Source organism: Palaemon carinicauda, chromosome 4 (genome assembly GCF_036898095.1).
Source record: "Palaemon carinicauda isolate YSFRI2023 chromosome 4, ASM3689809v2, whole genome shotgun sequence".
Classification (NCBI taxonomy): domain Eukaryota; kingdom Metazoa; phylum Arthropoda; class Malacostraca; order Decapoda; family Palaemonidae; genus Palaemon; species Palaemon carinicauda.
In genome coordinates this window covers 94,926,680-94,938,598 of record NC_090728.1, presented here as the reverse complement: position 1 = coordinate 94,938,598, position 11,919 = coordinate 94,926,680, and the positions used below count along the sequence as shown (strand labels likewise).

Sequence of the window (11,919 nt, the reverse complement as noted above, 5' to 3'; positions counted from 1 at the left end):
TTTTTCAACTAGGGTTGTTGCTTAGCTTGTAATAATAATAATAATAATAATAATAATAATAATAATAATAATAATAATAATAATAATGAATACAAAAAGACTAATGCTCTGAACGTAAGTAGAAGTATGTCAAATAAAAGTATTGAATTTAAAATTGTTTCATCGAATAGTTGTATTGATGAAGGCACTTATATCCTTACGAAACTAAGATAATTGTAAAGTTTAATTCTTTTCCTAAACTGACATCATGAAAGTTTATGAAGCACTCATTACCTTAGCCAACGGCATCATTGCACGTGGACATACATCTCTGGTGTTCTTTATAATTTACTGGGTGATAAGAAAATGATGAAACAAGACACTGAATTACAAGAGATTAGCTCTGGTGTCTATATGAAAATATGAAGACGAATTCATTCCTTTATTATACCCGGGTTGTTTTGTAGATGCGGTCCATGAATAGTTTTAATTATTTATCATTAATCTTCAAAACTATATATGGCCGTGTAAAGATTAAACTAAAAGAGTGTACGTTTGTATGTCATGCAATCTTGCATCAGATCTCATATACTACCGTTATTAAAATGAGTAGGTGACAGGTTAGTCGTTGCCGGCTGGTCTTGGAATGTAAACACATCGCTGCCTTCAGCGCCACGGTCTTCAGTCTTCACCCACTGCCATCCGTTCTGTCAAGAATAGACATCGTGAAAACCACATTGTAGAGAAATTCATCATTCTACAAGTCACCATGACAGATGACAAAGAGAAGTAAGATTTATATGGTAGCGCATTTTTATTTTCAAAATTTATCAAACAGGCCAGGAACCCAGTAAAATACGTAGTCTGACAATCTTAGAGTAGCTACCATTGGTCAGGAGAAAACCTAATAAAGTCGGCATGGATAGCCAAAGCCTTTAAATTTCTGCTAACCAGGCTCGAGTAGGCTGCCGTACAAACAATACGATTGTTGCTTCATTTGTTTTCGAAGGATGTGCTATGAATTTCAGTATTATAGTTCATCAGGGGAAAGGATCTATTGATAAAGAAATGGGGTTATATGTGCTTCTCAGCCTAGTTTCATTTCTATTAGGACCACCTTCACCATTAATAGAGGTAGGAGCATTTGTATAGCAACAGACAGGGCCTCCCGCCTCCATAGAACACCTTGCCTAAACTTCCCTACCTAACCTAACATACAAGCCGTGTCCTTACCTACTTACGTAACGGAGGGCTGTTATCCTACGGCCCTCCTTAGACTGCTATATTCTTAGCAAAAGGGTTGGCAATAAAGGATTGGGGGAGCAGGAATACCGGAGGACTACCCCAGGCGGAGGATTGACCCACAATCTCTGGTAAAACTGATCCAGAATGTTTTGGAGGACTGACCCACAAGGTTTATTTTCTTTTCTAAAGTTAATTCTTTGGTATTATTACATGATTTTATTAAGGGAGAGTTTAATATTTCATTGATATTTTATTTACAGTTTTTTATCAAATATTTTATGTTTATAGGGTATGATTATGTAATTAAAAAGGGTACAGAACCTATCAAACCCACCTAACCTAACCTAGAAGTTCCCAGGTCACAACCTTTAGCCGACGCAAGCCCCCAGACCCCCTTCCCAGGTCACAACCCCTAGCCGGGTGCAAGGCCCCAGACCCCCTTCCCAGGTCACAACCCCTATCCAAGGTTCTACCCACAAATATCTAAAATTTACCAATGAATGTTATAAAAGTTTTTATTACAACATATAAGTGTTAATGTTATATGGAATCCATATGTTATAATATTTAATCAACTTTGATAATAAATGCACTATAGTATAAATAAACATTGTGGGTCAGTCCTCCAAACCACTCTGGGTCAGTTTTACCAGAGATTATCGGTCAATCCTCCGCCTGGGTCAGTCTTCCGGTTACCAGGAGCAGGGCATAGTTTATCATGGGAAAAGCATTACTGTTGTAATAATAAAATGGGGTTTTATATAGAAAAAACTCCTGTCTTCTTTGCCAATCCTGATGCAAGGCCTTGTAAATTTCCTCTAGGGGTGTATGTATGATGATAGCCATGCCCCATAACTCCCATATATTCAACCCCATCACTAAGAATATAGCACAGCAGTCTAAGGGGGGGGGGGACACAGGGTGTCATTATTTCCCTCCCATCAGGTAATTAGGTAAGGCATGAATTGTATGTTAAGTTAAGTGGGAAAGTTTAGGTCAGGTGTTCTATGTAGGCGGGAGGTCCTGTCCTTTGTTATATAAAGGCTTCTTCCTCTATTACCAGTAAAGGTGGTCCCCAATAGAAACAAGACTAAGCTGAGGAGGAGAAGAAAGGTGTTCTCAAAGGAACATATCTTGTTGAAGCACCAAGGTTTAGTTTTCTCAATGGAAAATTTGTCTCAAAACTCTATGATTGATTGTACTACTGAAAAATATAATTTTTCCGTAATTGGAATACTGTACAAACCTACTCTATTCATTAGGGATATTACTTTCGGTGAAACTGAATGGACGGCCCCTTAAAATTTTAGCGAGGGCTAACTACCCATCCTGCTAGTTAGCGGGGGATAGGAGGGGTAGCTTGCTACCACTCCCTCTCACACGCTTGTGATTTAGCTCACTTTACTTTTGGCTCGTATGGAGACTGGTTGTTACCCCTCTTCCTCCTCGCCTATTTTGAACTGCCATTAATTTTTGTCTTTTAACTTACTTTTTTCTTGTGTGTATGTGTGTATATATATATATATATATATATATATATATATATATATATATATATATATATATATATATATATATATATATATATATATATATTTGTTCCGTAACTGACATACAAACCACGCTATTTAATAGGGGTTATTACTTTCGGCGTAGCTGAAATGACGAGCCATTAGAATTTTAACGAGGGTTTACTACCCCACCGCTAGTTAGTGGGGGTTAGGGAGGGTAGCTTGCTACCCCCCCCCACCCCTCACAAACACCTGTGCTTGAGCTCTCTTTGCTCGTCTCGGGTGGTAGTGGGACGTGTCCGCTCTCACCCTCGCCTCTCTGACAGCCATTAATGTCTTTTTGGTTTCTCTCCTACAGGTTTGTGTGTGAAGTTGGCCTCTGCGAACATGCGCAAATGTCCTGAATTACCCGACTGCCCTTGTGGTACATTTATGTTGGCGGTAGAGACGGACCCTCACACCCTTTGTCCTTACTGTAGGGGCCAACGGTGTGATAGTAGTAATAAGTGTGGTGAGTGCAGGGAGTGGTCTGCCTCCCAGTGGGAGAGGTTTTCTCGGCGACGGAAGAAGAAGCCTAGGCGGGATATTTCTCCATCGAAGATTTCTTTGAAAGGAGAAAATCCCAAGGACTCTTCTTCCGTTGCCCAAACCTCCTCCGAACCTCCCACTCGATTAGTTTCTTTCGAGAGACGGTCGAATGGTAGCGTAGACCGTGGTTCTGTTTCCCGATCTCGGTGTTCGAGAGATGGCGTTGCCTCCCCTAGCGAGGCAGCTCCACCTCTTCCCCCGGGGGAGGATTTAACTGATTTATTCCAGCTTTGGTCTTCCTTGGGGCTCGAGGGCTCGCCCTCCAAGGAAGCCTTGATTGACATCATCCGGCTGGGTGCCGCTGTCAAGCAATTGCTGACTTTGGCAGAGGTTGATCCTCTGTCTATTGTTGACCTTGTGGTGTCAGAGGTATCCAATGCGGTATCTCCTAATACCTCTGCAACTTCTCATCCCGCAGTAGCTGAAGGCTTAGTTTCTCCCGGTCCTGATCAACCTACAAGGAAGAAACTAAGTGCAACAGTCTCTCCTGCCGGTGATTCTTTCCCTCGGGGGAGTTCACTCATAGAGACTCCTCTTCGGAGGACTGCTGAAGGTCAGCTTGCTGACCCAACGGCCCCCAGAGGGCATATACGTCGTAAGGCTTGCCTTCCTCTTCGATGGAGAGGCCTTCCTTCACCTTATAAGTTGGTGAGGAGGCGCCTCTTCGGTTCTTCATCGTCGTTGCAGTCCGCCGCAGAGGAGCCTCGTCATCGATCTCCGACTGTTCCTGCTACGACCCTGGACCTCTCTGCGGATCGTTTGCAATCCCTTTCGGTGGAAGGTCATCCTTACAAAGGGCACGCCGACCTTCCACCCGACAGACCTGTCGACCTGCCGTCGCCGTTCCTGGCTGCTGATGTGCTTTATGCGCCAACCAAACCTGTTTTCAAAAACAGGCACCGGTCCCTTCGGGGCAACAAGGGCGTACGCGCCAATTAGTGCACACATCCCTTACGCGTCATGCCAAGCATGCGCGCCAACGTTCTCCTGACCTCATTGAGGTTTCAGAGATAGCGTGTCAGCGGTCACCTGCTGCTGCTGTTCCTGAGATAGTGCGCCAGCTCTCACCTGCTGCCGAGGTTCCTGATAAAGCGCGCCAATGGTCACCTGCTCGCCAGCGCGCCACTGCGCGCCTTCAACTTTCTGCGCAGCAGCATTCACCAACGCGCCAGCGCTCTCCGCGCCCACGATCTTCGGATCTGGGTGCGTAGGGAAGTTTAGGACTTCCCCTACTCGCCAGCGCTAGCCAACGCGCCGTGTGCTTTCGCCTGTGCGCCATCCCTCGCCAGCTTGCAATCGTGCGCATTCACCTACACACGCCCACGGCCATCTCCCACAGCAGCTACGCATTGCCAGCCTGATGTGCGCCCAGAAGAGGCGCGTCAACGAGCGCAGGTTCCAGCTGCGCACCCGCGCACAAGGGATATCTCTCCTGCGCGCCCGACGACATCTACTGGGGAGCACGATCTCTCGCTCGCACGGGCCCTTCATCCTGATCCTGCGGCGCGAACATTCACCCTCGCGCGCGAGCGCTCAAACAGCTTCCTGCGCACGCGCCATCGCTCTCCCGCGCGCCCTCGCACGCATCAGCAGTCTCCCGCGTGCACGCACGTGCGCCATCAGTTTCCCGCTCGCGACCCCGGGTATTCCCCATCACGCGAGCACCAATGCGCTTCCCAGCGCGATCGTCAATATCCTCCCACGCGCGAGGCTGCAGGACAACGCGTGGCACGGTCGCCATCGTCGCATTCCACCCCTCCCCCATGGAAACTCCTCCCACGGATCAGTCGATCCCTGTCCCTCGAGAGGGAGTGTCTGATAGTGCAGCCAGCAGCCTTTTTGGGGCACTGATCAGAGCAGTCACGCAGGCTGTCAAGCCTGTTCTCTCTGAATTGGGCCACAAATCCTTGGCTGCGTTTACTCCCCTGAAGAGAAAAAGAGAAGTTTCGGACGCGGTGACTTCTCCGAGGACTAAGCTGTCTCCTCGTAAGCCTTCGAGGCAGGCCCCCTCCCCCCCCCCAGACTTTTTCTCCCTCCCCTTCGGACGAGGATTACCCGTCCTCAGGGGAGTCACGTGAGGTGAGACGTTCCCCCATCGCACCAATGAGGGAAACCCCACCTCGCGCTGGAAAGTCTTTGTTGGAGTCCTGCATCCCTCCCAGGAGGGAGTCGAAGGACTCCAAGACAGTACCGAAGTCCTCGTCAAGACTTAGAACAGAGCCTGTCAGTCACTAGGAGAATGTCCGCGAGTCTCCCCCAAGAAGAGCCTTTTGGGACAGGAGACTTCGCTGCTAGTCCATTCGGAGGAGAGCTGCAGGAGTCAGAACATGAATTTTGGCAGGTTCTGACCCTTATGAGGACTCTCAATGGGTTTGCTGACCCAGAGATTCCTCCTCTAGAGGGCAAAGACATGGTCTTGGACCGAGTTTTTGGGACTCAAAAACCCTCTAAGGCCAGTGCAGCTTTGCCCTGGTCTCAAGGGGTTAAGAGTTCCAGGGACAAGATCGCAGTCCAGCTCTCTGAGCTAGCCTCCTCCAGCTGATCCAGTGCCGGCAACAAGCTTCTCCCACCTCCTCGCGTGCAGCAGAGGAGGTACTTCGAGATCGTAGAGGAGCCTTGTTTAGCTCTTCCCCTTCACCATTCTTTGGAAGAGCTTACCAGGGGAGTCCCTCTTGAGAGGCTCTCCAACCGGCAGGTCTCATTTTCGGCGACTGAGATACTTAATCAGGAGAAGGTTGCTAAGTGTGCCATGTAGCCCACTTCATGGCTGGATATCTGGTTAGGGACCTTAGGTATCCTGATACGTTCGGAGGATTTATCCAAAGAACGTACCAGGAAAGCTATGGAGACCTTTCTACTCTCAAGGCACTTGCACGATTGAGTTTCTGGCCCACCAAGTCTCGAACTTATGGGCAAACACCATCCTGAAACGTCGGGATGCGGTGTCTGAGAGGTTCCATCAGAAGGTCCCTAGCACCGAGATAAGCAGGCTCAGACATTCTTCCGTGATGGGAACTAACCTGTTTGAGTCTAAGGACGTGGAGCATGCTGCTGACAGGTGGAGGAAGTCCCACCAAGACTCCCTCCTACATAGGGCTTTGACATCCAAGCCCTATAAGCCTCCAGCACCCCAGCAGCCCTGTCCTACCAAGACCACGAAACCGACAGCGGCAGCGAAGACAGTGGTCTAATCCCTTTCCTGTTAAGGACAGGAAAGGCAAGAAGCCCGCCAGGGGCCGATTCCTGGACGATTTCCGTAATCAGTCAGGGATATCGCGTCCCGTTCACAACATCTCTACCTCCCCTGACGACGAATCCAGTGTCATTGAACTCCCTTGCCATGGGATCAGCAAGGGGGCAGGCCCTTCGGGCAGAAGTCCAGACCGTGTTGAAGAAGGGCGCTCTCCAGGAGGTCCTCGACGGGTCCCCAGGCTTTTTCAGTCGACTCTTTCTTATAAAGAAGGCGTCTGGAGGCTGGAGACCAGTCATCGACCTCTCAGCTCAGAACAAGTTTGTGTAGCAAACTCCGTTCAGCATGGAGACTGCAGACACGGTCAGACTTGCAGTGAGACCTCAAGACTTCATGTGTACACTGGATCTGAAGGTCGCGTACTTCCAGATCCCAGTCCATCCGTCTTCAAGGAAGTACTTAAGATTCAGCCTAGACAACAAGGAATATCAGTTCAAGGTGCTGTGTTTCGGTCTCTCCACAGCACCAAAGGTTTTCACCAGAGTGTTCACCCTAATATCGTCGTGGGCACACAGGATCGGCATCCGTCTCCTCCGTTATCTGGACGACTGGCTGATCCTAGCAGACTCGGAGTCATCCCTTCTTCAACACCGAGACAAACTTCTGGGACTTTGCCAGGATCTGGGGATCATGGTAAATCTCGAGAAGTCCTCTCTGCTTCCCAGTCAAAGACTGGTATACCTAGGCATGATTATAGACACCAATCTCCACAAAGCCTTCCCATCAGACGACAGGATAGCAAGGCTGAGGAAGGTCGCAAGCCCTTTTCTCAGACGAGAAGAGCTTCCAACCCAATCGTGGTTACGTCTCCTCGGTCACCTCTCATCTTTGGCTCGTCTAGTTCCCAACGGTCGCCTCAAAATGAGATCCCTCCAGTGGCGACTCAAGTCCCGGTGGAATCAAGGTTGCGATTCCCTGGACGTCATGATCCCTATGGGACCTGCGGAACGGACGGACCTCCAGTGGTGGGTGACAGACGAGAACCTACGAAGAGGAGTCGATCTTCTCGTCCTCCCCCCGGATTTTATGCTGTTTTCGGACGCCTCAAAGAAAGGGTGGGGATCCCACGTTCTACACCACAGGACCTCAGTCCTGTGGTCAGAATCAGAAAAGTTCCTCCATATAAATCTTTTAGAGATGAGGGCCGTTTTCTTGGCCCTTCAGCAGTTCCAACAATACCTGGCGGGCCACTCTGTGGTGGTGATGAGCGACAACACCACAGTAGTGACTTACATCAACAAGCAAGGAGGTACCTTTTTGAAGCAGCTATCCCATCTTGCAGATATTGAGATGGACCGAAGTCCACTCGATTCCACTATCGGCACGTTTCATTCCAGGCAAGAGGAATGTGCTTGCCGACAATCGGAGCAGAGCGTCTCAGATAGTGAGTACTGAGTGGTCTTTGGATTATCTAGTAGCCAACAAAGTCCTGACTTTGTGGGGTTCCCCAACTGTGGATCTGTTCACGACAACGTTGAACTTCAAGCTTCCACTATACTGCTCCCCAGTCCCGGATCCCAAGGCGCTCTGGCAAGATGCCTTCCAACAACGGTGGGGCAACATCGACGTATACGCCTTTCCCCTGTTCTGTCTGATGAGGAGGGTGCTCAACAAGACCAGAATATTGGTCAATCTTTCAATGACCCTCATAGCTCCGCTATGGCATCACGCGGAATGGTTTCCGGACCTTCTGCAACTCCTAACGGAACTTCCGAGAGAACTCCCTCCACGACACGATCTACTTAGACAACCACATGCCAACATCTTCCCCGAAGCCGTAGCTTCGCTACGACTTCACGCCTGGAGACTATCCAGCATCTCCTCTCTGAGAGAGGATTTTCGCAGCAAGTTGCGATTAGGATGTCTGGACATCTGCGAAAATCATCCGCATCTGTCTACCAGGCAAAGTGGAAAGTTTTCTGTGGTTGGTGTCGTGGAAGGGGTATCTCTCCACTCGATGCCACTATTCCAGCAATAGTGGAGTTCCTCGTGTATTTGCGGGAAGAAATGCGCCTTTCAGTCTGGCGGTGAAAGGCTATCACTCAGCCTTAAGTCTAGTTTTCAGGCTCAAAGGAATGGACATTTCTTCCTCGCTAGAACTTTCCCTACTCATACGAAGTTATGAACTTCCCTGCCCTCAGTCGGAAGTGAGACCTCCTCCATGGAACGTGGTTCAAGTTCTCAGGTCTCTTAAGAGACCTCCCTATGAACCATTACGCCAGGCTTCAGATCGCCATCTAACTTGGAAAACGGTGTTCCTGCTAGCTTTGGGGAAAACGGTGTTCCTGCTAGCTTTGGCATCGGCCAAGCGAGTTAGTGAACTTCTGGTCTCTCATATGACATCGCCCATTAAAGGGGATGGAGGGAGGTAACGTTCAGGTTCGTCCCTGAGTTTGTTACGAAGACTCAGAATCTGGGGTTGCCGGACCCTCGGTTCGACTCCTTCCAGATTTCGAGTCTTCGTTCTGTAACAGATGACCCACCCTCGGTTCGACTCCTTCCAGATTTTGAGTCTTCGTTCTGTAACAGATGACCCACCCTCGGTTCGACTCCTTCCAGATTTCGAGTCTTCGTTCTGTAACAGATGACCCAGACCATCTACTGTGCCCAGTAAGGAGCCTGAGGTTATATCTCAAAAGAACGGCTGCAGTCCGTCCTCAGGTGCAAGCATTGTTTGTTAGCACTGGGAGGACTAAGAGGAGGGTCGCCAAGAACACCATCTCGGCATGGATTCGCAGGGTGATCCATCTGTCCTTGAATCCAGACCCTCCTCCGTCACGTCGCCCTAGAGCACAGGAGGCTCGATACGTTCTCTATCGGCCCTGTGGTGGCTGCACAACAGCTGGTTTAGAACCTCAGGCTCCTTAGTGGACAAGTAGCAGAAGGTTGAGGGCATTGTTACCCGATCTTAGTCTGCATGAATGAAAAGGTTTGTCTGGCCCTTATTCTTTTCTTCATCTTCCCCTCTCTTGGGGAAAGCAGCATCCTGGGTTCTCTGCACAGCTAACCTCAAACCACTGCAGGTAAACCATGTTTCCTTGTGTTCCTAGTATTAAGCTAATACTGTCACATCCCCATACCCTGACGAGGTGGTATTGCGAGAGTCCTAGCCTAAAGTTTCCATCTAAAGGACTACAGGTCAACTTCCTAGGACGAGTCCCACTTTATTATACCTTCACATACAGCTTGCGTATAGGCCGCAGTCCTTGCGTAGCAAGGTTCTAGCGAGGTGCAGGGACTCCTTATTGTTGAGTGCTGACACACTCAAATAATGAGTCCCCGGGCAAAGCCAAAGCCAGTGCTGGCTGGGATTTTCCACCCTTCCTAATGGGTGACTCATCCCTATTAAATAGCGTGGTTTGTATGTCAGTTACGGAACAAATGACAAATTCGTAGATAATTTGTATTTTTCCTAACTATACAAACCTTAGCTATTTAATCAAACTTGACCACCAGGCCTGTCCCCCTGTGAAGTCCTACCTCTAAGCAAAGTGAAGTATTCACAGGTGTGTGTGTGTGTGGGGGGGGGGGTGTGAGTGTGTGTGTGTGTGGGGGGGGGTAGCAAGCTACCCCTCCCTATCCCCCCGCTAACTAGCGGTGGGGTAGTAAACCCTCGTTAAAATTCTAATGGCTCGTCATATCAGCTACGCCGAAGTAATAACCCATATTAAATAGCTAAGGTTTGTATAGTTTGGAAAAATGGAAATTATCTACGAATTTGTCATATTTTCATTCTGGCCCTTGGCTAAAGAGATAATCTCTCGCAACAGGCAGGTCTATTATGATCTAATGTGAAATAGTTTAAAGTGCTAGTGTTCAATGGCACATATAATGACGCAATGCAGTCAATCTACGATACGTAATACTCTTCACAATTGTTTTCACAAGTACTTGTATCGTTATTTTATACTTCAATTTTGAGAATACTAATATTAATCATATATTCTATTGTATTTTCTTTCTAGCCCTTGACGAAAGAGTATAATCTCTCGTAAAGGAAAGGTCTATTAACCCTGGATAGGTATGCTCCTCGGACACCCCTTTAAGGGTATACTCGGACGCGAACGACCCCGACGCCAAAAAAAATTCTTGAAAAATCAGTTTTTGCAGTAACCTCCTTTTTTTTTTTGCCAAAAAAAACTTCAATGAATGCTTAAAACAACTGTAAAGATAAATACTACTCATCTGCAGAAAAACTATTTATTATAAATATTTTAAAAAATTAAGTAGAAAAAAAAAGACCTGACATAAAAATTCATAAAAAAAACGTTTATACATATATACACAAATCCTTTTAGGAATTGATTCTTGAATGTTTAGGACACATCTTGATGTATTTTGGATGAAGTCAGACCCATGGAGGTGAAGATCTGAAATGAGAAAAAAAGGGTAACTTTTTTTGGCCAAAAAAATTTGTCCAAATTTCATGAATTTTTTTGGGTACCCAAATGAAATAGGAAGTGGCTAATTTTTTTAGGGAATAAACATATGTTATCCTAAAATAGAAATATGTAAAAAAATCTTCATTATTTTGTAAATTACATTTATATCAGGGGCCATATCTAAAGGTAATTTTTTGAGTACTTAGAAATTTTGTAAAAAAATACATATATTTAATATATAATATGATATTTATGCAGGTAAAAATATACCAAAATATCACAAATTCTATAGGGAACAAGAATATATATAGATAGGGCAGCTTACGCTTCGGATATGTCCACAAAATGGCCGCCAACCACACTTGACTCAGACTCCCTAATCTGCCACTTGAAATGTAGGAAGGGTATGTCAATTTCAAGGTGTTATTTACTAATCTAATTATTATTGGATATGCATAAAAATTGTATGGTGGGTTGCTGGATAATTGTCGATTATTTTACGACTATAAAATTAAAATTCTGACCCAAAAAATTTTTTTTGAAGGGAAATAAAATCGAAAAAAACAAAAATGTAAAACAATATAATATTTTAGCTAAAAAAATTTGATGATATTCAATCAAAAAAAAAAGTAAACAAAATTTTCCGACAAATAAACATCTAGAGGAATCATTACTCTGTGATAGTTCCTTAGTACGTAGTAATTTTGAAAGAATTGGGAAAAAACGAAAAAATGGCAATCACCGGAAAATCGAACACATACCTATATATACGCCATATCTGGCTAAAAAAAAGATAGGCATGGGTAGCCAGATCATCTAGAAACACTTTCCAACACTATAAAAATATAAGTTTTGCGACACTACTTGCCAATTCCTTACGGTAACATGACTAAGCAAAAAAATGCAAAACAAATAAAAAGGGGCACTCGCGGAAAAATGGCTAACATTCTAATATACGGCATTT

General features: G+C 46.3%; 1 protein-coding gene across 1 annotated transcript in view; it reads left to right on the top strand.

The window, feature by feature from the left end:
- The first annotated feature begins 442 nt into the window (after positions 1 to 442).
- Positions 443 to 11,919, top strand: part of AspRS (aspartyl-tRNA synthetase) — a 109,698-nt gene continuing 98,221 nt past the window's right edge. The window contains exon 1 of the mRNA XM_068372502.1: positions 443 to 768. Coding sequence (XP_068228603.1) covers positions 749 to 768 — 20 coding nt within the window. The 5' untranslated portion in view covers positions 443 to 748. The remainder of the gene's footprint in view (positions 769 to 11,919) is intronic.